This window comes from Pseudorasbora parva, chromosome 14, assembly GCF_024679245.1.
Source record: "Pseudorasbora parva isolate DD20220531a chromosome 14, ASM2467924v1, whole genome shotgun sequence".
In the NCBI taxonomy this organism is placed as follows: domain Eukaryota; kingdom Metazoa; phylum Chordata; class Actinopteri; order Cypriniformes; family Gobionidae; genus Pseudorasbora; species Pseudorasbora parva.
In genome coordinates this window covers 18,462,552-18,487,573 of record NC_090185.1, presented here as the reverse complement: position 1 = coordinate 18,487,573, position 25,022 = coordinate 18,462,552, and the positions used below count along the sequence as shown (strand labels likewise).

Sequence of the window (25,022 nt, the reverse complement as noted above, 5' to 3'; positions counted from 1 at the left end):
TACATTAGTATTTTTTTTTATCCAAGATAAGATGCTGAAGCTAGTATTTTGCTAAAGAAGACTAAATGTACTACATCTGTTCTCTTTCTTGCTGTCCAGTCTGAACAAGTGATAGCACATCTTTTTCCATGCACCATCTCCTCAGAATTGGGTTGAGTAGTGTAAACTTACATAAAGCAAATTAGCTTTATGAGTATTTAGAACTTTTTTCTTTTGAGTTCACAAAATGTCAGTAATCTGAATAGGTTAATTGTTTTGAGTTTTATTAACTTTATTGTTTTAATTTAGACAAACTTAAAATGTAACTGAATCTCTCTCTCTCTCTCTCTCTCTCTCTCTCTCTCTCTCTCTCTCTTTCTCTCTCTCTCTCTCTCTCTCTCTCTCTCTCAAATTATCATTTATTTCTGTGATCAAAGCTGAATTTTCAGTATCATTCCTCCAGTCTTCAGTGTCACATGATCCTTCAGAAATCATTATAATATTCTGAATCATTTTCAAAGTTGGAAACAGTTTTGCTGCTTAATATTTTTTCATAACCTGTGATACTTTTTTATAATACTTTGATGAATAAAAATACAGACTACTGGTCAGTAATTTGGGGTCAGTCTTTTTTTGTGTGTGTGTGTGAAATAAGTCAATAATTTTATTCAGCAAGGATGTGTTAAATTAATAAAAATTGTTAGTAAAGGATTTATATTATTTGAAAATACTGTTTCAAACACTAATAAATCAGAATATTAGAATGATTTATCACGTGACACTGAAGACTGGAGTAACGATCCTGAAAATTCAGCTTTGCGTCACAGAAATAAATTATAAATTAAATTATAATCAATTGAAAACCAAATATTTTAAATTGTAATAATATATCACAATGTTTAAAAAAAAAATCTGTATTTTTGATCAAATAAATGCAGGCCTAATGAGCAGAAGAAACTTCTTTCAAAAACATTACAAATAGTAATGTATCCAAACTTTTGGCCTGTACTGTATGTATATGTATGAATACATGCATATATATATCATATCATAAAAGTTGTCCATATGACTTGGGAACAATATTGTAAGTCTTTTCAAGCCATACAATAACTTTGTGTTAGGACCAGATCACATTTAAGAGAGCCATGAAGGTTTGTACCAAAATGAAACATTTTCATTTTTAGATGATCTAATCTTTTAAGGACAACAAAGAGTTTATATTTCTGGACATTGCGGAGATTAAACAGTGGCAGCTTGTACTGTACATTACCATCCCTGGACATCCTGTGCCCAGTGATAAAAAACGAATACAACTGCAATCTTTCTTTCAGTCGGAGTGAGAGTGAGCCAAGAAGGGAGCTGCCTGCTGTACTTGCAGGTTTCCACAGCTGTACAGATAAGAAAGGCAGCACAAAGCAGCCAAGTGCACTCTCATCAGAATTAGCCCCAAGCATTAATAAGAGAAAAGGCAGATAAGCAGAACTGCATAAAAACTGCATTAAATCAAGTACTTTGTGGCAAAATTTCCAATAGGTATCCATTTAGAACAGGGCTTCTACTGTATTGAAAAAGCAAACACAACCACAACAGTTTAAAAACTATGCAGTTCGGACAAACCAACACACACATAGGCTTACCGTCATCAGTTCTTTCTGAAAAGATTTCTTCTCTTTGGTCTCCATGTTGAGGCAATCTTCCTTTAGTTTCTCCAGCACTGAGGCAACCCTCTCTGGTTCACTATCCAGCTCTGCTCTGCAAAAATATGTCAAAGGAAGATTCACGTAACCCAGAGCATCAGCAAATGCTCGCCAGTTTCCCAGATTTTCCATAAGTATTGTCCTCACAGAGGCGTAAATGTAAGTGAGAAACTTGCAGGGCTTTAGGATTTGTTCCATGAGCATTGTGGTTGTAAGGTCTGGCCCACAAAAGTATATAGGCTTAACCTTTCCCAAGACAAGCACATTTTTTACATGTACAAGCCCAATCTTTCCCTGATAGTATCCAATGTACCACTCTTTGGTCCATAGTTGTCCTTTGAGTTTGATCTTTTCCTCACTGAGAAGGGCGATAATATCCCCTTTTTTATATTCCAGCAAGTACTGATTCTTGGTCTGCCTGATAACCGTTTTGATCAGCTTACCAAATTTCAAGTTGGTAATGCAGCGCTCTTGAAACTGTGGGTATTTGGTGGTGATGGCCAGAGGAGACAAAATTATTTTATCAACTTCCTTTTTCTTTAGGAACCGCCTCTGGCCGTTGTTCCGAATCCCAGTTTTAGGGGGCGGCTGTGGTGTCTGAACGCAAAATTGTGCAAGGATGCAATCCTGATCATCTTTTACCTGGACACGTAACGTGAAGTCAGAAATCTCATCTGCGTTCCGAGACGTAATCATGTAGATGAGCCGGCTCACCTTGCCTAGTTTGATCTGGAACCCACGAACAATCCTAGCCTGTTCATTTGCCTTGACCTCATAGTTGGACATGTTAGAGTACATGCCTATTTGCAAGTCCTGAGGTCTGCCAAGTACAAACTGGTGCTTCCCCCACAGTTGTAGTGAAACAGGAGGGGCAGACTTTGCTTGCTTGCCAACCTCGCTGACTAGTAGAGACTTGGGAGCACAGTCATGGCCAAAAATGGCCACCACAGTCTTAAAAGATGGATGAATGTGTTTGGGCCCGTAGAGACCCAGTGTAACTTTCTTCATCATATGATCCCAAACAGATGAATTGAAGGAAACATGTTGGGTCTGAACAACGACAGCAACATACATGCAGGGCTCCAAGTTGTCCAGCTGAACCTGAACCGTATCACCGTAAATGTATGCATGTGAAACAGGAGAATAAGGACCCTCTTTACAGTCACTTCTTACACACAGAACCTCAGCCATTAGACTTTCTGCCTTAGTCGTGACAGATACCTTCATCTCTAAGGTAATGAATGACTTTATCTCCATGTTACTCAGTTTGATTTCAACCACTGGACTGACAGTTGAGCATCTGTCATTGTTCAACTCCAAGGGAGGATCTAGTAGAGCCTTCATAGAGATTTGCTGAGTTTCTCCCACTGCAACGTGGCCTTCGGGAACATGAATACTGATATGTGTATCTGGGAGCTGTACTGCCCCTCCACAGCTATCCAACTTGCAGACAATGTTAGTCTCTACAGGTTGTGTTTGACCCCAGCCTGGGTTCTGCCCAAGGGACTCAAGGTCATGGCAAGACCGTGCCAACTTTCGATGGTTTAGCCATGCTGTCCTAAAATCCTCTCTGTTCTGAAATTGCTCCGGTGAGGGAGCTTTAAGCCCTGTAAAAAACCCTGATGAAGGCAATGGAGGATTTGACTGAGATTGTAAGATTGATAACTCTGATAAACTGTAAGATCTCTTGCTCCGAAAAAAGGGATTGTCTTTGCGAAGCATTTGCAGGGCTTCAAGATTAGCGCTGGTGTGTGTTCCATCAAAGACACTATTGCTGTACCCTTTTGTGTTGCTGGTGGTGGAGATGGGGGCTGAAGGCAAGTCGAAGAAAAGCAAATCCATGCTGTTGCATTGGTTCGTCTTCTCATTGCTATTCTGATCGAGGACATCATCCATGGACCCATTAAGGAATGGGTTGGTTGAGGAGAGCATGGAGAATGGGTTGTTGTTGTCATAAGGCATGGATGGCTTCAGCGACACTCCAGTCCACTCCCCCAGCAGGTCCAGCTCTTTTGCTCCCTCCTCCGAGCAGTCCCCAAGATTGTCAATCATCCCACTGTCACTTAGAGATGAGTTCCTGTAGTTGATCGGTTGGACATATGTTGATGGAATGTATCCCATTTCTCGGTTGTTGTGAGCATACCACCATTCCCCACCAGATGTGTCCAGCACATAAAGATGATCACCTTTGGAGAACTTTAGAGTGGTAAAACTGGATGGACAGTAATCCTTTATGGCAACCACTTCCCGTGCAGTCCCAAATGAAGTTGAGGGCGCCAAACGCAAGGCACTGGGAGAAGGCACTGTAGAGAGAAATGTATTAATAAGAATTACTGATTTGCGATGTACATAGCACAACCATATTAGATGTCCTCTTTATTTATTTGCAATGCAATAAACTGACCTTTGACATCTATGAGACTCGCCTCAGTCACTCCCTCATCAAGGTCAATAAGAGTGCCCTCTGATTTGCATCTAGGGAGCACATTGTTGCTGTTGGTCACTCTGATCCTGTGGGCAGCCATCTTGCATTGGTTAGGCTATTTTACCATTGCTCCAAGCCTGACAATCAAATACTGGCAGTTTTCCATTTTTTCCCTGCTGGGAAAATAAAAAGTACATGGACAATCTTGATTAGCTTTGTGTGGCAGGACAAACGCTTGATTCACTGAGAGTAATGAGACACGCTGCAATAAGATTATTGGATCATTAAGGCAAAACTTTTCAGAAAGACTGTAGATTAGTGTGGTATAGCTACAGGGACAAACTGGGACACGTTTGTCCCTATAGCGCTCTATCTTGAAAAACGTTTATGCATTGTTGTCTATTTAGAAGTTGAAAACTAGAGTCAGAAACAATTAGCCCAGTTTAGAACTCAAACAAAAGATCCTGGTAAATTCTGAATCTCTCAATGTTATTTTTTAATGCTCTTTGCTAATTGAATTTCTTTGCTAAATATTCAGTCCTGTCACATCTGATGGAATATCTATGGCCAAGGGATGACAATGAAGGAGGTTAACTGCAGATGAACAATCAATAAGCCATGTATATGACTCATATACAGCAATAACAAGGTGCTGCTACCTCCGGAATGACTAAATGTCTTCAATCTTTGATCTTACTTTGGCTTCAACCTTTTTTTAATCTCTCAGAAAGCATTTTAGTAAAGTTTCACCACTAATGGAGCTTAAAGCCAGCACACAAATCAAAATGTATCCAATTTGCTTACTTAATGCACATTCCTGGTCTCATTGTGTACGCTACTCCAGTCCAAACATCAACAAAAACGTCATCTTTTATTAAATTTAATGCCTTGCTGCATTTCTGAGACATTTATTTAAAGCTAAGTCATTAATCCCTGTGTTACCCTTTTTTCATCTCAACTATTCTGTTTCATTTGTAAATATGAAAGATTACAGGAGGTAAACAGCATTTCAGAAAAAATACACTCTACTTTAATTCAGCATAACAGGGCACTTATGGTAGCTTTAAAGATTCACAAGGCTTTATGGAACAATATTGTGCACATATACTTGAGACTGCAAACCATACTACCTAAAACAATGTACTAAAATCACTTAAAGATGTACTTTATAACATCAATAAATATAATATATATATAAGGTAGTTATCCTTGCTGGAAACAACCACCATGTACTATTTTATAGACCTAATATCTGGATGAAACAGTCTTTTATCACTGGTAGAGCGTTTGATTTGCTGGGTTCACAAAGAAAGATATCAAAGCATATCAAAGGACACCTTGAACTAAAAATCACATGCATACGGTGCAGCAGGGGTTCCATCAATTAAACAAACTAAAACACCCGCTGGGTGATGACAATGAATAAATGCCATCCTAAAAGTGAATACATTACTTTGTGTCAGCACGGTTCCATAAAAATATATTTTTTATTCGTTTTTGCAAAGCACTTTATAAAAATGATCAATTTTCGCTATTTGTTGTGGATTAGAGGCACTATTTTTCCTCTTATGATTTATGCTCTCTTAAAATGAGCAACAGTTTGGCTTTGGGGGGAAGAAACAGACTCAATTTCCATGCATGATTGCCTCGACTTCTGTGAGAGACGATGAGCGCTATTAATCTGCTCTTGACGTGACAGACATGCAAAACAACACAGAGATGTAAAACAAGCTATAATTAGTTGGACTAAATGATCATAGAAGCATGAAAAGCATATCAAACAAGACCAAAGGGCCAAGTAACTGTAATAATGTAATTTCTACAAGAATTAAAAGGGTCTCTGTACTACTTATATGAATGAACAACTTTGTGGTGAAAAATGCTTTAGAAATACTTTTAAAAGGCTCCTTGGAAGGAGATCCACGAAAGCCTTGGAAGGAACTTCCATGTCTGTTACTTAAAAGCTTAATGAACCCTTCAAAAGAAGGAAAGCATCTTTGGCATGTATGTTTTAAAAGCCTTTCACACAAAAGACTCATGGAAGTTCGAATTCATTCCCCTTTAAATGTCCATTTCTTTTTATCTACATAAGTTGCTAAAGTAGGTCGGCAATACCGCTTGTCCTTCGTTCGCTTCAGTCCAACCCTCTCTTATTTTATTCATAATTCAGGCCATCAGAAGCTGATGGAGAAAGTGCCTTCCTGTATGACATAAAAATTGTAAAAATTATAGCATTGACCTTCCACAGCTCTATTAGAGCTGGAGAAAGGCTTTAAGGTATATGGTTCTTCTAGCACTATAGGAGCACTCACAAATAAACGTCTACGAGACCATCTCTGGCACAGTAGGATGCATCAATGGTGTTGGTTTTAGGAGGCAGAGGAAGAGCAATTGATGGATTAGAAACCTAGGTCTGACAAGGATGTAATCATGATTTCTGATAACAGCACCTGGGGCACTCCAATGACTGAAGACTAGTGTCTCCATCCCATAATCCATCTATCCCTCCTGCGTCTATTTTCGCCGACTCTGGTGATAAAGCCATTTCGTCATTGATCTGACAATCTCAGACTCAAATCTACAATGAATCACGGTCTGAAGGTAAAGTCACACTTAACCATTGTTTGGTGAAATTTGTGGGCAATATCCAGTCATTTATAAAGGAATCTACTCAACCGGGAGTTTCGTGTGAGAACGAAATTGCTCATGTTTAAATTGGTCTCACAAATTCGCTGTGATTACTATCAGAAACATCTTTGATTTTGAAAGTGACTTGTTTGTGAACAGTGCTTCATACATTGCTATTCGCTACAGTTTTTTTTTTTTAGGAATGCCTACAAATAGGCAATTTTTGCTGGGCAATGCGGGTAAAATGAAACAACCCTCTTATCCACCAATTCATATAGAACTGAATAAAGAATAATATATTTATAATTAATATTAATATATTTTCTGTCCAATTCTAGTGTTACTTTTAATAAATGTGTGTTTTTTATTTTTTTTATTGGCGTGTATTTTCTCAATTCAGTATCATTAAAAAGATTGAATAATCATAGGCAAATATTATATTATATTATATATATATATATATATATATATATATATATATATATATATATATATATATATATATATATATATATATAAATTAATATTAATAAAAAAATATAACATTAAAAAGCATTTTCAGTTTTGCATTCAGAATTTTCATTTCAGTGCATCCTTTATTGCCCACACAATTTCACTGAAAAGCACTAATCTGATGAGAAAAATGATGTAGCCAGAATCATTATTTTTGATTATGAAAAGGCAACTTTTTAACATTTAAAAGTTAATAAAACAAAATAAGAAAGATAAGTCTTTGATTCCATTAACAATCCAAAACATGATTTTTTGTTTCCCACCAACATGGACAGAATTGCATTGTGCAATATAAAACACTCAATACTACTTCAAAAATACTACAAAAACTGTTAAAGGGAACCTGTTATGCAAAATTCACTTTTACATGGTGTTTGTTTGAATGCAAATGTGCGTCAGCATGTGTACACAAGCACCATAAAATGGTAAAAACCTACCCACTACTCTTTTTTAATCTCCATAAATCATAAGCAGTGTCTCAGAACAAGCCGGGTACAGATTCCAGCTTTTGTGATGTATGCTCCGCCCTATTAGCATAGAACCGCCCTGAGTGATCTGTACACAGTCCAGCATGTTTATCTCCTCTCCAGAACATTTGTATTCAAGTAATAAATGCATTCTTATTAAAGCTATTAAAGTTAATTCAATCAAGAACTGAGTGATTTTCAGTTTTTCTTTTGTTGCTTGATTCATATTAGCATATAAAGCAGTAGGTAATGTATATTGTACAAATGTGATTTCTGACTGTGTTTATGCGAACTTTGTGTTTTTGAAATAATCATGTGTGTATTTGACAGTTTAAGACATGAAAGAGAACTAAGTTTAATACTCACAGGATGCGCCTTCTGACATTCAGCTTTGTGACATTCAGAAACCATATGAAAATTTTACAATGATATAGCTTTAAACGCATGCAGATAATAAACTTTCATGACGATAATGATCTGCACCGTTGCGCGAGCGTGATAGATATGATGATCAAAACCAAACAGATGTTTTGTTCGTTTGGCAGAGTATCCGATACATGAGCTGTAAAGGCTCCGCCCTCTTCTGGAAAGCGGGTGGGGAGCAGCAGCTCATTTGCATTTAAAGATAAATGCACGACAGCATGTTTTTTCTTTCACTCAAAAATGGGCATTTAAAACATGTCATAATAAATGATATGTGGGGTATTTTGAGCTGAAATTTCACAAACACTTTCTATAGTCACATCCCCGTAACACAAATAACGAAACTTTTTTTTCTTCCGATATTACGAAACTTTTCAGTAACGAAAATGCAACAATTTAAAACGATTTTGATTCCAGTATACTTTTTTTCCCCCCTCGCCAACATGGGCGGAATGCCGTAATGCACTGCAAAACAAAACTCAATACTTCCTCAAAAGTACTACAAGAACCTTTAGACTAATGTAATTGAAATCAAAAAACTAATCTTGCAATTCCCGTAAAGTCACAACCCCATAAAATTCACCCAAAGAGACATTTTTAACCATCCGTCTACAACATGAAACACTGGTAATCCACGTCTCTCGGGTGTCCCATAAGACAAGAGAACTCTTATCTCGGATGCGGCACATAACTCACAGAAGATGAGTCGGAAGCACTTCGAGCTGGGGGCTAGGGAATTTAGATGCTCTTAGATACATTGTTAGCTCTGCAGAAACCTCATGAGTTTAAATTCAAGCACTCCTCCTTAATCATTGTCCTTCAGACAGCTTCATACAGATAAAAACAGTGTTTGGCTGAGTTCATTAATTCAAACAGAGCAACATTACCACATCCATATCAAACAGATCCATCCACCTTGCATTAAAACACCTGTCATTTCTACTGAATCATTATAATTACATTTCCAAAACGTGGCGTTTGGCCAATAACTGAAATAACGTGGCACATTTTGGCCTGTGGTTATAAAATGTCCTTATTAGTTCCATTAAGGATATGGATTAATTTTATTTTACTGTGATGAGCTAATTGGGTGAATAAGACAAGTGGGATTTTCTGCCGATTGCTCATTACTTGGTAGATATAACCATCTCGTATATATAGCAGAGGAAAAAGCAATTTCTCCCTCTACTGCCCCGCAATTCCATACTTCACCACTGACTCTAAAACAAAAGGTTTATTCAGGTAAAGAGGTGCAGAGGGGTGTGGGTGGGAGATAATATTTCAAAGTGCCTATAAGAAGCTAATTTTCAGGAGTCCATTAAATGACAGACTTCATTTATCATGTCTACGTGAATAGGTTGTTCTACCTGACAGGTTCAGCTCAAGCAAATGAGTCTGACATTACAAGCCTCTTTATCAAACATATTCCTCAGTACAAAATGGATTATTCTGACTAGGGATCGGTAAAGTAAACAGAAAACACCCATACACACTCTTTAAAAAACATAAAAATAGGACACTAATGTTCTGTATTAATTTGACAGAATTTTCTGTATTTATTTTTACATGCGTTTTACCTGTATTTTTAATTTTGAACTTTTTGCTAAACGGAAATGTCTGTTAAATGACAGGATAATGTCCTGGAAATTTTCTGCCAGTACATTATCCGTTTTTTGTTGTTTTGTTTTACCTAATTAGTAAAGTTTACACACACACACACACCAGCCTCCCGCGATCTCTCTTGAATCCAATACGGAAGTAATGTAAACTACAATTTCTCAACTGGCCACTAGGGACAGACTCCAGAAGGGAGCAGAATCTCATTGAGCCCCATGTTAAAATTCCCAACTTTACAGCAGAAAAAAAACATGTTTACAGCCTGGTACAAATTGTGGTTTTGGCCTATAAGGCTAATTTTGACCTTCATGACAACTGTGAGGGGGGTGCATTTTTTTTATAACTCCTTCGTTTACGTTATATAAAGCCTTAAAGTTCTGCATAATTAAGGGGGTGGTTACAGGTGGACAGCCATGCTGCCCTACAAAACAAAAAGGCAGTAACTGCATTTTTGGTCAAAAATGAGTTATTATCATTTTCATGACATTCAAGGCATCCTTTGTTATGTGACAAAACATCTGATCTCAAATGTGGGTCGTTTTGGAGAAAAATGGTAGTCGTTTGTACAGTAACTGCAAAAAGCCCTAGTAAAACAAAGCATGAGTACAGTAACATCCAATACTGTATTCTTGTTATGTTTTACCTAACAAAATATAACTGTGTTGCTGCACAGTGAAGTTACTGTTTCCATGGTGAACACACATAACATATAGAATAAAATAGAATATAACTGTCCATAAACACAGCTATTGGTGCAAAAGTTTTTCTTTATCTTGACAGTTGTCTGTTCAACTTAAAACATTCTCTTCGCGGCCGCTGTTTAAAGACTATGTCCGCTGTTTAGAGAAGTTATCGAGTTGTGAGCAAAACTGACATCTTTCTCTTTACTGTAAGCATCCATTCTTTCAACAAAAACAACCTTCTGCAGAGCACTTATATTTGGATTCCCCTTAATTATATTAACCTATGAAAATGTTGTCCCTCTGCATGACTGCAAGCTTCTATGTTTAATCCTATTATTGTAGGCCTAATGTAACTTATGAAGCGGGTGTGTTGGCTTTTCCTTCTTCGTTTTCATTAACGGTGCAAAATTATTCATTTATTATTGTGTTAGTCATTATTTAGGCATTTATTAGTGCCTAATTCATGCATTATTATGTCATGGACCGAATTGAAGTTATTCCCTATACAATGAAATATTATGATATACAGACATCGATATACATATATTGATCAGGGTGAAAAATATTGACCTAAAATGGTCAAATTAGTTTGGGTTTGGTATATCCATGTTCAGGAAAACAAATGGTTCCAATTATTTCAAATACAGTGTATCTAACACTCCCAGAGCCCAAGTTGTGGCAAAATAGTTTTTGGAGAATGTGTAGTTACTGCCTTTTTCCTTGGTATGGTGCCACGTTTTGGGTAAGTAATACAAAGCAAGAATACAGTAACTGCAAAATAGGGGTAAAATATCAAATAAAAAATTAGGATTGATATGTACAAAGAATAAGCTAATAATAAGGAAACAAAACAGCCACATGTCCAGTTATCTACCTACAACTACTTGGGCTGGATGACAGGATAACTTTAAAGTCATTTTTCTCAGTTTTGCACTCAGCGTAGTTACTGCCTTTTTGCTTTGTAGGGCAGCATGTATCTGCCGTCTATAGTCATTGCATCACCGAAGCTCCGTCCACACCCCGCCATTTTGCCCATTATCTGCGATGACTCGCTCGCAAGATGGCAATGCCCAGCTCGCCCCTACTTTAAGCTTCAGCGCACAGTGCGCGCGAGTGCAAATTTCGTCATCAAAAGAGTACGCACATACTGTACGCACACCGCCGGAATTTTGTAACAGGTTTGACTGTGTGCGTACACTCGAATATGAGTAAAGGCAAAGTATACTTTTAGGCTTTACATCAGCTATAAATGCAAAAACATTTTTTTTTTACTTATTAGCATGGCTGAATTGGATCATTGAGAGACGTTGGCTAATAAAGTTTGTGTGATTTAACATTTAATCATTGCATTGCACAGTTTTTATTCATTTTAAAGAATACTAATTTGTTTTCTGTGCAAGTGAGATGCTTAAATAAATCCATATTGACATTTAGTCTAGATCTAGAACTACAATACCCATCATGTTTACACACAACGCATCTGCACAGATCTATCAGTCGATAAATGGGAAAACAAAGTAACTTGCGTTACATTAAAAAAGTAACAAGATATTTTGTTGTAAATTTAAAAGTAGTTTCTTTCAGTGTTGGAGTAACGCATTACAAGTAAGTTATATGTAATCAGATTACTTTTTTTCAAGTAACTAGTAAAGTAATGCATTACTTTTAAATTTACCACAAATTTTAAGTCAAGGAGTTACTTTTTTAAGTAACGCAAGTTACTTTGTTTACCCATTTATTGACTGACAGCTCTCAGGTCTACAAGTTGAGAAAAATCGAGGTATTGTGTGTAATCATGATGGTTATTATAGTTCTAGACTAAATGTGAGCTAAAATTTACTCTCACTTGCACAAAAAAAAATTAATAGCATTTCCTTAAGTCTGAAGCTTATTTTTTTAAATCTTGGTATGAAAGGGTCTTAATATTTGCCTCAAAATATAACTTTTTTATTATATACATATATAATTACCGTACATACATACATACAGTACATACATACATAAACAAGCCCAGTCCAGATTAGAAACATAACACAAAATTACTTTTCTCAATAGGTAACGCAATTAGTTACTTTTTAAGGGAGTAATGCAATATTGTAATGCATTACTTGTTAAAGTAACTAAAAAAAAGTACTCTGATTATGTAGCTGGCATTACTTCTAATGTGTTATCCTCGACAATGTGTATGTGTGTGTGTGTATTCTATTATATGTATTAGAAATGTAAAGATTGTATATGATTTTAATGTGGTCACACGGTTTAAGTAATAAGTTCAAAATATATTGTATATATAAAATATATTATGTTTTTGTCAATATCACAAACAAAAATACTGTATACTACACATATACCTATGTAATTAGGAAATGTTGCAAGCCTTGTGTCACATTTACAAGCACATCATAGCTGGTTCACTGTGCTGAAGCATGTGCACTCATTTTATTTCTGGTGTACCAAAAGTCAAAGGAGAGCGCATCATACCGTTGTTGCAATTATACTCAGAATTTAATTTGCATACATGAATACACAAAAAGAAAGAATCCAAGCCCAGTAAACTGTGTTCCCAAATGTATCCTTCCAAAAACGATGCCAGGTCTGGATTAGCCAAGGCTTAAACAAAGTCCTCTGTAAATGAACTGTTGTTTTGCGTCAGGTCGGACCGTCTCTCAAGAAACGCTCTACATATCAATGAAGACTTTTCCCTAGCATTGCTCACCCCCGTCCATCTTCACAAACAACCCCGAACACTCTGAAAAACATAAACCTCGGTGCATTCACCATAAGCCAGTGAAGATTTACCTCAGGAGGCACACTGAATGACAACAAGAGTAACAGGGGCGTTTAGGGGGATTACAAGGACTGAATTTGTGCTGAGTCCTCATTAATTATGAAACAATGCAACACTATTGTGCTTGTGGAAACTGATGACAATTGTGCTTTTTAAGGTTTGCTCCATTCCTGAGGGACTCACAAGGTGTAGATCGCAATGCTGCAGAAGTCATGCTTTCGGCAACTAAAGCCCTATTTGGATGGGTTTAGTTTTACAAGGGTAGAAGGAGTAATGTAATTTTACCACAGGACGTCTGTAATATTAATGTCCTGTAATAATAATATTAATGATAAGAAATTTAAAAAAAACTAGCAGAAACAGGAGGGTAACTTAATTTATGCACCGCCGCCACCTCATCATGTGCGTATTGAGTTGCTTTCTGATATCACATGCGCACACACATATAATAAATGTATAACCTATATATAACAGTTAGATCATGTCAAACAGTTAGGTCATGTTATTAATTAAATTAATTAAATTCTGATTGGATTCTGTTGGTAATAGACACTTACCTAAAGCTAAAAGTTTTGTTTTTGTTTTTAATCTGATTGGTAAGAAGAAAACACAAGGTTTGCCACAGACATGTGAACGCAACTGAATGCTTTTTCCAAGAGCCTCCAAAACAAAATTTAAATAAAATAAAAAAAACACGGAAAAATACTTTTAAACATGAAATGACAGGATATTTACGTACATATTTACAGCAGGTCTATTCGCACGGGATTAGTATTGCCTGAGGTAATTTTTCCTTACCTTTTACAAAAGGTATAAATTGCCGTAATCTATCTATACTGATATTGTCCGGTAAACTAATCCCATCTGAACAGAGTTTAAGAATAGGATTCAGGATCTATTCAAAAAATTGCCCATTTTTATTGCATTTCTGTCAGTAGTTATTTCAACAATCATTTGGTTAAAATTCAGGCATGTACATCATTTTCATTTCAATGCAAGGTGCAAAATATACTCTGCTACATTTCTAGCTACGCAAGTCTGAAATGTCTCAGACTGTAAATCATGTGTATTTTCACAGAGGCGTGCATATAGTTGTTCTATATGCACAGTTAGAAGAGACTACTAGGAATAAAGCTCCCATTTTATTTCACGCTAACCGATTAAGCTAATGCTAAGAGCTAGCATAGTATGCTAATAAAACTCTGTCTCAACAACTTAAGGAACAAGATCTAGTCAACATGTATGTTGTTAGGCAAATGGTCACTAGTCAACCATCGTAACCTTTCCAGAAGACAATACAGGCAACAATTGGTGATGTTTTCATTTGCGTACAGTTTTTTTTTATAGGTTATATTAGTTCTAGTAATTGAACACAAGACCCCCTACAGGATGTGATTCTAGCGCTTCAGCAAGCGCATAATCTCATAATTTATTTTCTGAGTTTAGCGCGTACATGTGTTTGGGAGAGAGTGAAGTCCTTGGTGGGAGGAGAAACCCTGCAGAGACTAACCAGAGCAAAACCATGGTGTCAAACCTAATTATTATAGTACACACACACACACACACACACACACATTTCTCTGGAGAGCAGTGCTGACAGGAAGCCAGCAACCCTACACATTCATCATTTAACATGTTCATGGTGCTAAGAAATCATATTTTACATTAAACACCAAATGTGGCCTGAAATTGAATAAAACCTGAAGCGCAAGACTTCTGTGTATTTCCTTACGAGTGTCTGTTTGGTTACTGGGCTGGTGCAGTCTTTCATCATCACACAACTGTGGAGACATTTTTTACTTCATTTCATGACGCAACCACCATTTGTGATAAGAAAAAATTAGGTGTCTATGCAATAAAAAAGTGCCAAATACATTTGTAAAGTTTAAGATCTAGTTTTCAGAGTGCATTTTGTTATCTCTATGAAGTGTTACGAACAATTTTACTAAAAATTGAGTTACTTATTGTGTTAAAATTAAGTTACATATTATTATATTATTAATAAACCTAAATCATTTGCTAATATTTTATATGAATAATATAAAATATTAGCAAATGATTTAGGTTTATTAATAATATAAACATTTCATTCATATATTCAATATTCATATTTGTAATATTTATTAGAAAATTTATAATTTATAATATTTTATATTCATAATATTTTACAATAACATTGCTAAATTATTTATATTTTATTTTAATACAATTATAATATCTTAAATAAATGATATAAATATAAATATAAAATATCTAATAACTTATATGTTTTTATAAATTACTTATAACAGAATAGTCTCATACACACACACACACACATTATATATATATATATATATATATATATATATATATATATATATATATATATATATATATATATATATATATATATATATATATATATATATATATATAGACTATTCTTTTATAAGAAATGTATCATTCAAATTATTACTGACTTATTTATATTATTGATTTAATTATATATTATTTACGTTATATTAAATATTTCAGTAAATTTATTAAAATAAAATATCAATAGAACTATATTAAATAGATGTAAAATATGAAATTGTGTATATATTTATCACAATATTTCATATTTTACACAAACAAATTTTAATAAACAAAATAACTCAAATTAATCACTTAGTTATGATTATTTAGAAGAAATCGTTTAGATTTGTAATATTTATTTATATATTTTATTTTAAAATTTAATTAATTATTTAATCATCCAAATATTGATAGTTTTAATAAAATGTATTTACCATATCAAGTTAAATAAATAATTTAGCAAAATTATGTATTCATATTTTGTATTTTTATTTAATATACATATTGTATATATTCAATATTTAAAAAATAATTTAGGCCTGGAACGCCAAACTCAAAAGCATGCAGGACCAGGAACAAGAAGTGACAAAGGTAATGAACTGACCATCTGCAGTTCTAGATTGGCCATTTAAAAATCCACAGCGCTCACAAATCACCACCGACTGGGATATTTAAATGCTCTAGGTAGGGTCTATCAGGGTGTGCCTGGTGAGAAATGTAAAAACAAATTGTGTTTTCAGTCTAGCATTAATGAAACTCAAGTTGACACTTCAATCTCTCAGTCATTCGGACAGAATCAAACACCCAATTGGCCAAACTCCAGAATAGCAAGGGCCAATCAGATTCCTTGTCTCAGATGTCAGACAGCCTGCATCTCAAATGCATGTACTACACGGCGCATCTACATTTCAGCCACAGTCTTTCTCAGATGCCAAATACTTCCCGGAAAGCCCTTTCAGCTAGAAAATTAATGGAAGCTCACAGGATAATGACTAGATATTTCGATTGAAAAAAAAAATCATTCAGAAATTGACTAAGTTTAGAAAAGTCTACATCTCTCAGTGTCAGTTTGTTTGCTGTGACTTTATCTATGAAACACTGTATTAAATGGGACTTGAACATTTACTTTATCCTGGTAAGACATTCAAAGGCTTTCATTAACTTATTATCAAAGCACAAAATAAGAAGACTTTTTTCTCCTGATGAAAGTGGGAAGTAACCAATGCTCTTGATTAAAAAAGGATTTCAAAACGTATCCAAAATTTCACAATGGACCCTAAAAAATCAAACAATTTTTTTTAAATTTTGCATATAAACAATTAAAACTACAGAAATATAAACCTTTCGGGAAGTGTCCCGTCAAGCCTTCTCCTGGACAACGGCTCTGTTTACAGAAACAGGAAGTGGCCGAACTATGACAGGAAGTGCTCTGGACAGACTGACAGAGTAAAGGAGAAACGGCAAGAGAGGAAAAGAGAAAAAGAAAGAGAGGAAATGCTTGGCTGATGAGTAGCTCGCGTACCTCCCCATCGCCTCCTCCTCCTGCTGTGTGTATCTGAAGCCCTGCAGCTGGAAATGGACTGCCGCCGACTGGAATTTCATATCATTCCTCAGCTGATAGAACATAAACAGCAAAAGAATCTCACTCATAACCCTGAGCTTCCTCAGGGCCAAATATAGGAAGCAAAAATGGCAAAGAACGCAGACAAACTACAGCAAGCTGCACGTCAGTCAGCTGAATCAGTGATTGAGGTGAATGCAGGGTGAAGATGCCCTTATTTAACATATTAGGAACACACAAAAATAGCAAATCTCAATAAAACATGTCTTACTTCATATGTGCAGTGTATATAAAAAACAAAAGTAAGTATTGGGACACCCCTCCAAATCATTAAATTCAGGTGTTTCGATCCCTTCCATGCCTACAGGTGTATAAAATCAACCACTAAAATATTCCACGGTCAACTGTTAATGGTATTAGAACAAAGTGGAAACAATTGTGAACAACAGCAACTCGTAAAAAGTAAAATCACAGAGCGGGGTCAGCTCATGCTGAGGCGCACAGTGCGCAGAAGTCGACAACTTTCCGCAGAGTCAATAGCTACAGACCTCCAAACTTCATGTGTTTATTATCTTCAGATTGGTTCAAGAGCAGTGCGTAGAGAGCTTCATTGAATGGGTTTCCAGGGCCGGGCAGCTGCAGCCAAGCCTTACATCACCAAGTGCAATGCAAAGCGTCGGATGCAGTGTAAAGTCCTGGCCTCGACCCTTCAGAACACCTTTGGGATGAATTAGAGCAGAGATTGCCAGGCCTTCTCATCCAACATCAGTGCCTGACCTAACAAATCCGCTTCAAGATGAACGATCAAAAATTCCCATAAACACACTCCTAAACCTTGTGGAAAGCCTTCCCAGAAGAGCTGAAGCTGTTATGGCTGCAAAGGGCGGGCACACTCCATATTAATCACTATGGATTAAGAACGGGATGCCATTAAAGTTAATGTGCATGTGAAGTGTATGTATATTTGTAATTAATTATATATTAATTATAATTACTCACATTACCATAATATATACAGACATTTAGCTTTTTTGGGACCCCATTATACTCAAAAGAGAATGTCATTAGATGCCATTTTTAATTACTTACTGCCATTTTTTTAATTAATAAGCAGCCTAATTAAAGGCAATACATATTTCATGATTTAAAAATCACAAATAAATTGAAAGTTTATATTTATAAATGTCATGAAAAGTTCACAGAACTCCTCCATGGTTGAAAACCTAAGGATTTAAATAATCTCTCTCTCTCTCTCTCCCTGAGGATTAAAAACAACATTTCCTCCAAAATTCTCATAACCATAGTCCAAGAAAAAAAAAAAATTCTCTCCAATTTTGGAGAAAACCTATGTATGTGATTGTCATGAAATGCAATGCAATGAATACATATATTTTTCTCCAACAAACCAATTTCAATATTCGTTGTTACTTTTTATTTTAGGCTTAAAATACAAGCCGCTCTTGACACGTTTCATGCTTCTACTTGAGCAAAATGGACAAAGATGGCTAGTTTATATATAAACACATCTGCGGCCGATGAATCACCAGGAATCAGAGAGTTAGACAACAGGCTTGAATAAATGCCCTAGACTGCTAAGCGTCTCATGAGTCCTGAAAACAAACCGCCCAGGTCTTGGTCCTGATCCCAGCTAAAGACACCCACTGATACCGTCAACAATACACTCCCTCATCCCGACACACAGAAAAAGCAAAAGAGAGTATGTAATTCTAGGTTATTCTGAGTAATACTTACCCTTAGCTGAACTAAACATAGTATCATAACACAGGCCTATAATAGTCACATTCATATTGGAAGAGCGGCCAAGGGCTATGGGAATGGAAAGGCCATTTGGATGGGAGTTTGAGCAAAGCGTTTCTAGATCAGGCCTGCTTGCCTTAGGATAAATGCTGAAAAAGCCACAATATACTTACAATGTAATCTCTCCTGATGGCCAACGCTGAAACATTAAATCCTCGTAAAACGATCTGCCATTTTATGCCCTGTCTTTCACAGTCTACTGCCATCTGACTCAAGGGGGATTTTAACACTGCTGTTCTAAGCTGGACTAACATGGTTTTATGTACAGTGGACACGACACAAATAATAGAAAGTGTTTTTTGGCTGATAGGCCTTTCTGTGGAAGGAATTTTTTCAGCTTTGATCCAAGTTAAGCTGTATGAACAACATCTGTGGTGTGTTGTTGTTCATTTGATTTATTGCATCATTTATTTCTAGTTATTTTGCAAGTTAGCTATGTATTTTTTTCTGTGGTTTTGGCATTGATCCTTAAATTATCTTGCTGATTAAAACAAACCCTGGTGTGACTGCTCTTTTAGTGCGGTTCATTTGAATAAGTGTGAACGCTGTCATCTGAACCCTGGTGCGCACCAAACAAGGAGACCGAGACCCCTGAGGGTGTGTTCACACAAAACCCCATTTAGTCCTGGTCCGCTAAGCGTTCACACTGGGATTTTAACACAGATCTTTTTTTAAATACCTAAACTAAAGGAACTATACGTTCACGACATAATAGGTCGGCTTTTATTATGTATATTTCGATACAGAACATACATAACATCAAAACAATGCTGTGTGCCGAACTAAATGTGCTTGCTGTGTGTGTGTGAACTGGGTAAACCAAGCCTGCGATTTGATTTCGCCCGGCAACTCAGTCTGGAAACCCATACATTAATTTCTACTGCGTCTGTCACTTTTACGGGAACCAATCACAGACTGGCTTATCCACCTGGCGCGCTATTGGCGAGTTTAACACGATGACAGATAGAGAAGCGATGGGTCGTTGCCTGTTGATCACGCCTCTTGTGATCTGATTGGTTGAAGGACTATACAATTGCGTACAGAGTCATTTGAATAATGCCCTTTGATCACACCTCTTGTGCAGTAGAAAACACATAGCAGACTCCCCAGACCCATGTTCAATTTTAAATTGAGCTTGGTCTGGTGATAGCCAGATAATGTATAGCCTACATATGATGGTATTTTGACCAGCTGAGCACTCAAGAAGAGCTTATAAAACGTTTCCCTCCGTCACACACACAAATGAAGATCTGTCGCGAGGAGACGCAGTTCTGATGCCTGTACCGAACTGTGATGGGCAACATTGCGACGATGACGAGAAAAAAAACAGGTATGCTTGAGCATTCTGTCCTTTTTAGGGTCGCATCCTGTCCCGTTTTTAGTTCGTTTGCATGTCTTTGGTCTGGGTTGCGCTCATATTTAATTCGACCCGCACCAGATTTAGTTCGGAAGCGGACCGAGCCCCGTCTTTTCTCGGTCCGCTTGTTTGGTGTTCGCCAGGGTTCAGATGGCAGCGTTTACACTTATTTTAATTGAACCGCACTAACAGCAATTCGTACCAGAGTTCGTTTTAATCGAACCGAACATGCCAAGTGTGAACGCACCCTTAAAAGATGGGTCTATGTCTGCTTACAAACTGTGTGAACTGAACTACAAGTGTGAAGACACTTGGCAAGTTTGGTTTGATAAAGTTGCCCTGTTAGTGCATTTCAACTAACTTGGATAACTTTGACAAGCAGACAGAGACCGCTGAAAACAATGGGTTTCGGTCAGTGTTGCCAATTATTTTCAATGGAAAGTTGCTAATGCCTGCTCAAAAAGTCGCTAAATGGCGTTAGATGGTGTAATGCACCAGCTATTGGCACTTTACATCCATTATCTCTCTTAATCCGTGCTCACATACTGCCATTTAATATAATAAAGCAGCATGTCCAATAAAGCTTGTTTTATTTACATATATTCTGTTGGACAACAGAACGAGTTTGATACTGACTGACTACGTGAACCCTTAAACGCATGACTGTTTCGCCATTCATTCTTACATATTCGGGTCTTTAGCGACCCTGGTCTATATCTAACACGGATTAATCTCTACCGGTCACGATAATATAAAACTCTCCTGATATTAGTGTAACAATTACAGAGGAATAAAATAAAGCATATTTTGTAACGTTTTGTAACTTGGAAGGATTCAATTTGAGCAGATGTTTTATAGCATCATCACTGTCCTCGTCAGAGCTCATTTCTCAGTACATTCAGCATCTGGCTCATATTCGCCATCTCAAACATATTCTCAAAACTCATTTTTAACATCTTCAAAATCAATATTTTGATCGCTGACAGCTTCTTCACCAGATCCACCATCATTTTAGATTAACTATGCCCTTTTTAGACTGATTAGTCATTCAGTCATTCCACTTACTAAAATACAGAGATTTTAGTATACAATTGCTAATCAGTTCATAAAAACAGATATATTCAATATGTTACATTTTGCAATAATGGTCTGATGGTCTACTCTATGACAAGGCATTGCTGACATTAAAAAGCAGAAATGTAAAACTTGTGGTGCAAAATCTTTTGTTTGTGCTGCTAAGTTCCTTAAATAAATTTTAGACAGCATATACAAGGTTAGGAAGTTATTTTAAATCACATTAGTTTCATGTTAAAGGCTAGCCTAGAAATCTAGACGCACGGTGGGCGGGGCTTAACATAATGACCGCCGAGTTGCGCTTGCGTGCTTCTTCTAGTAAACACAGAATTTGGAGAACGGCGGTCTTTCGAATCAGGTTTGACCGCGACTCTGGAAGACTTGGAGTTCAGCTTTTCTCTGAGAAAAGAAAAAAGAACGGCACTGAAGTCATTCTTAAGAAGAGAAGATGTGTTCTGAGTTTGCCCACCAGATACGCCGAAAGTTTAATCTTTCAACTAGCTCTGGTTGGTTGTAGCGCTATCCAATTGCGTGCACGCCGTGCAGAGGGAGTTTGAAAGTCAACCGTTTATCCCGCCCTTCGGATTGAGCCCTGTCAATGGTGAGTTTCCAGAACAAACATCTTGATGTGGGTCTGGCTTGTCAGGCTAGTCAAAGGCACAATATGCATGTAAACAACTAGAACAATGTTATATACTTGGTTGTACTTACATTGTCCCAAATGTTTCCAAGAACATTTAAATCCAGAGAAATAAGCAATTTAAACCAGAAGAGGACACGGACTGTGTCTGTGTGTCGCATATCAATGACATCATACTTGCGTTACCCTAGATTTCCAGTTTGATTTTGTAGAAACCATGGAAACGCTAAAGACACTTTAATATTTTATGGGTTTTTTTGACAGGTGAGCAACTGTTTGAATAAATTAATCGACAGAAAACGAATCAGTTACATAGCTCAACACAGTCTTATTTTTTAAATCTTGTTTTACCGTGAGTATCGTGTTTTCATGTTTTATCGATCTAGCTTACTGTAGTGTGCAACAAGTGTCTCATAGTAGCCGCTGAATTAACGCAGAGTAGCATTATAACATAACTTTCAACACACTCAAATGTATGTAATATGATAAAACAGCGCTGTTACCCCCATATATGCATGAGCGGAAGAAGCGGTCGTCTGCGACATAATAAAAGCACTGTGAATTCAAGGCGTCATCAAGCTACTCCTTTTTTTTATTTTTATAAGTAACCTCTAGCGGCAAAAAAATTACATATTGAGGCTTTAACACATATAATGGTTTTTAAACTCATGACTTTACTTGTCGTACTGAAGCCAAGCTCTAGTTCCATTTTATGTGTGTTACTGTACAAGCATTTTTTGTTCGTTTTTATCGACCAAATGAAAAGTCCTAATCAAATAAGATCTTTTTTTATTTTTTGTGGTTAGACACACTTCAACATTCCTTGTTGGAAAGGCTCTTTATATCTTGACTTTTAAGATGTATTTAAACTCAGCAAATGCGGTTTCACTGCAAGCAAGCTTCTACAAAAGAAGTTGCGCTTTCATTCTGCAGTTAAAAAACATTTAATACGGATATAGAACATAACTTTGTCATTCAGAATACACAAGCATACACCCACACACCCGTACGGATCTAAAGTAGCAGCCATTTGTTCTGCGAGCCATGAATATTTAATACACCACCTAACTTGAAAATAAATTGTTAATATAACAGAGGGAAGCTGAGGTCTTGTAGAAAAACGAGACTTGGTTATGCCACAGGTCAATCCTGTTCCATTCAAAGTCTGAAAGGAATGTGGGAAAGGGAGGGAGGAAGAGGAGAGGGCATCAACGGCAGGGAATGGGAGCGGAGAGGGAGGGAGGGAGTGAAGGAGGGGGATGTATAGGATGTCCTCACCATTAGAAATGACCACCGGGGTGGTCGTGACTATCAAACACTGATAACCACGGTAACAAACACACAAGTGTCAAACGAAAGCAAGTCATTCCTAATGAAACTAACATTGTAACCAGAGTTTCAGTAGTTTAGTAGCTCCTTGAAATTAGATATTGTTACCAAATTCATTCTTTTTTTAGTAGTGGTAACTGCAGTTACTTTGGTATTTCAGCATAAGCTAATGTATTTACAGTGGTTTTAAATGGGTTTGACTATTTTGCCAAACTAATAGAAATCACTATTACTATTCAAAAAATAACACAGGTAGGCATTGGCTATATCTCAATGAAAACATTATAACAATAAGTGATGGTCCACAAAGACAGTTTAAGCTTTTTACTTTATACCCTACTACTTAACTGTACAAGTTGGTTAAATATACACAAATTAACTGTAGATGTGTTCATTCAAACAATACATCCATCATTACTAGATCTAAAAACCTTTATATGTAATGTAGCCTATATAAAGTCAGTTTTACCTTATTAATATACCCATTTAATTTTATGCATTTTAAATTTGAATACACCTGATACGTGTGCATCGCTGCAACTTCAGGCTTGTAAAAGCAGCTGAAATGTTACAAAAAAACGCATGTTCTACTGAACACTGAGCGCTTAGACAGGGACACCAACATTTCGGAGGTTTCAAAATATAATCCGAATAACTTCAAAAGCAGGCATGAGGATTAACGGGCACAAAATGCGCAACGATGGCATAAACTCACCTCTGCATTCCTGTTATGTTTATCCAAAGCAGCGCGCAGTTGTAGTGTTGAGTTGGTCACTTTGTGCTCCTTTGTGGTTCTTGGGCAAACGCGTCTCGCATCGCATCTGGGCGGGGCCGGAGCGCCGGTGATGTCACCGAGAGGGGCGGGGAATAGGAGGCTGCTGGGCGGAGACTGGAATCCGGTGTTTCGCCATCTGTCACCGCGGGCCCTCAAGGAAAATCACTTTTCCCTTGGCGGCTGGAGTTTGCCTGATCAATTATTAATTTTCTTTGAGTGATGATTCGGATGATATTCACTCTATATCCTGCATTAAGCTTCCAATCTCTTTAGTACATAGTTTGCATCATTTAGCCTATACAGAATTAAAATATTCCATTCTATATGTATGTACTTAATTAACGACTTAATTAAAGTTTTTGTGTTTAAATAAAAGTATAGGCTATACAAAATGTAATTAACAAAGACTTGTCTGTTCAATGATGAACATGTTTTCAGTTTCAAAATTAAAATGATGCATTATTTATTTATTTATTTATTTTGTTGAGCACATTCAAAATGTCTGATATGGCTTTAAATGAGCCCAATTAAAGACTGAATCCTGTAATAAAAGGGTAGTTTGGCATGTAGTTTCTTCTAAATAATCAGAAAAGGTGAAGCAGCTTAAAGGTGCACTATGTAGTATTTTTGCAGTACTCACCCTCATGTCGTTCCACGCCCAAAAGACCTTAGTGTTCCGAAGATGAACGAAAGATATTTTTAATGAAATCCGAGAGCTTTTTGACCCCCCAGTACCGATATTACCAATGTCTTAGGATAGTAAAGACATGACATCATTAAAATAGTCCATGTGGCTACAGTGGCTTAATGTTATGAATAGACAAGAATACTTTTTGTGCGCAAAAAAACTAAACAAAAAGACATTATTCAACAATTTCTTCTCTTCCATGTCAGTGTCTTACGCTGTT

At 36.6% G+C, this 25,022-nt stretch overlaps 1 protein-coding gene across 2 annotated transcripts in view; it reads right to left on the bottom strand.

Moving 5' to 3' along the window:
* sh3bp4a (SH3-domain binding protein 4a) overlaps window positions 1-24,174 on the bottom strand; it is a 42,467-nt gene extending 18,293 nt beyond the window's left edge. The window contains exons 1-3 of one of the 2 annotated variants that reach the window (XM_067415737.1): window positions 24,055-24,174; window positions 4,081-4,274; window positions 1,617-3,979 (exon numbers count right to left, since the gene is read on the bottom strand). In XM_067415737.1, coding sequence (XP_067271838.1) covers window positions 1,617-3,979; window positions 4,081-4,201 — 2,484 coding nt within the window. In that variant the 5' untranslated portion in view covers window positions 4,202-4,274; window positions 24,055-24,174. Of the gene's footprint in view, window positions 1-1,616; window positions 3,980-4,080; window positions 4,278-24,054 lie in introns of both variants that reach the window. The other variant, XM_067415736.1, reaches the window with a different exon arrangement.
* Between the last annotated feature and the right edge of the window lie 848 nt (window positions 24,175-25,022).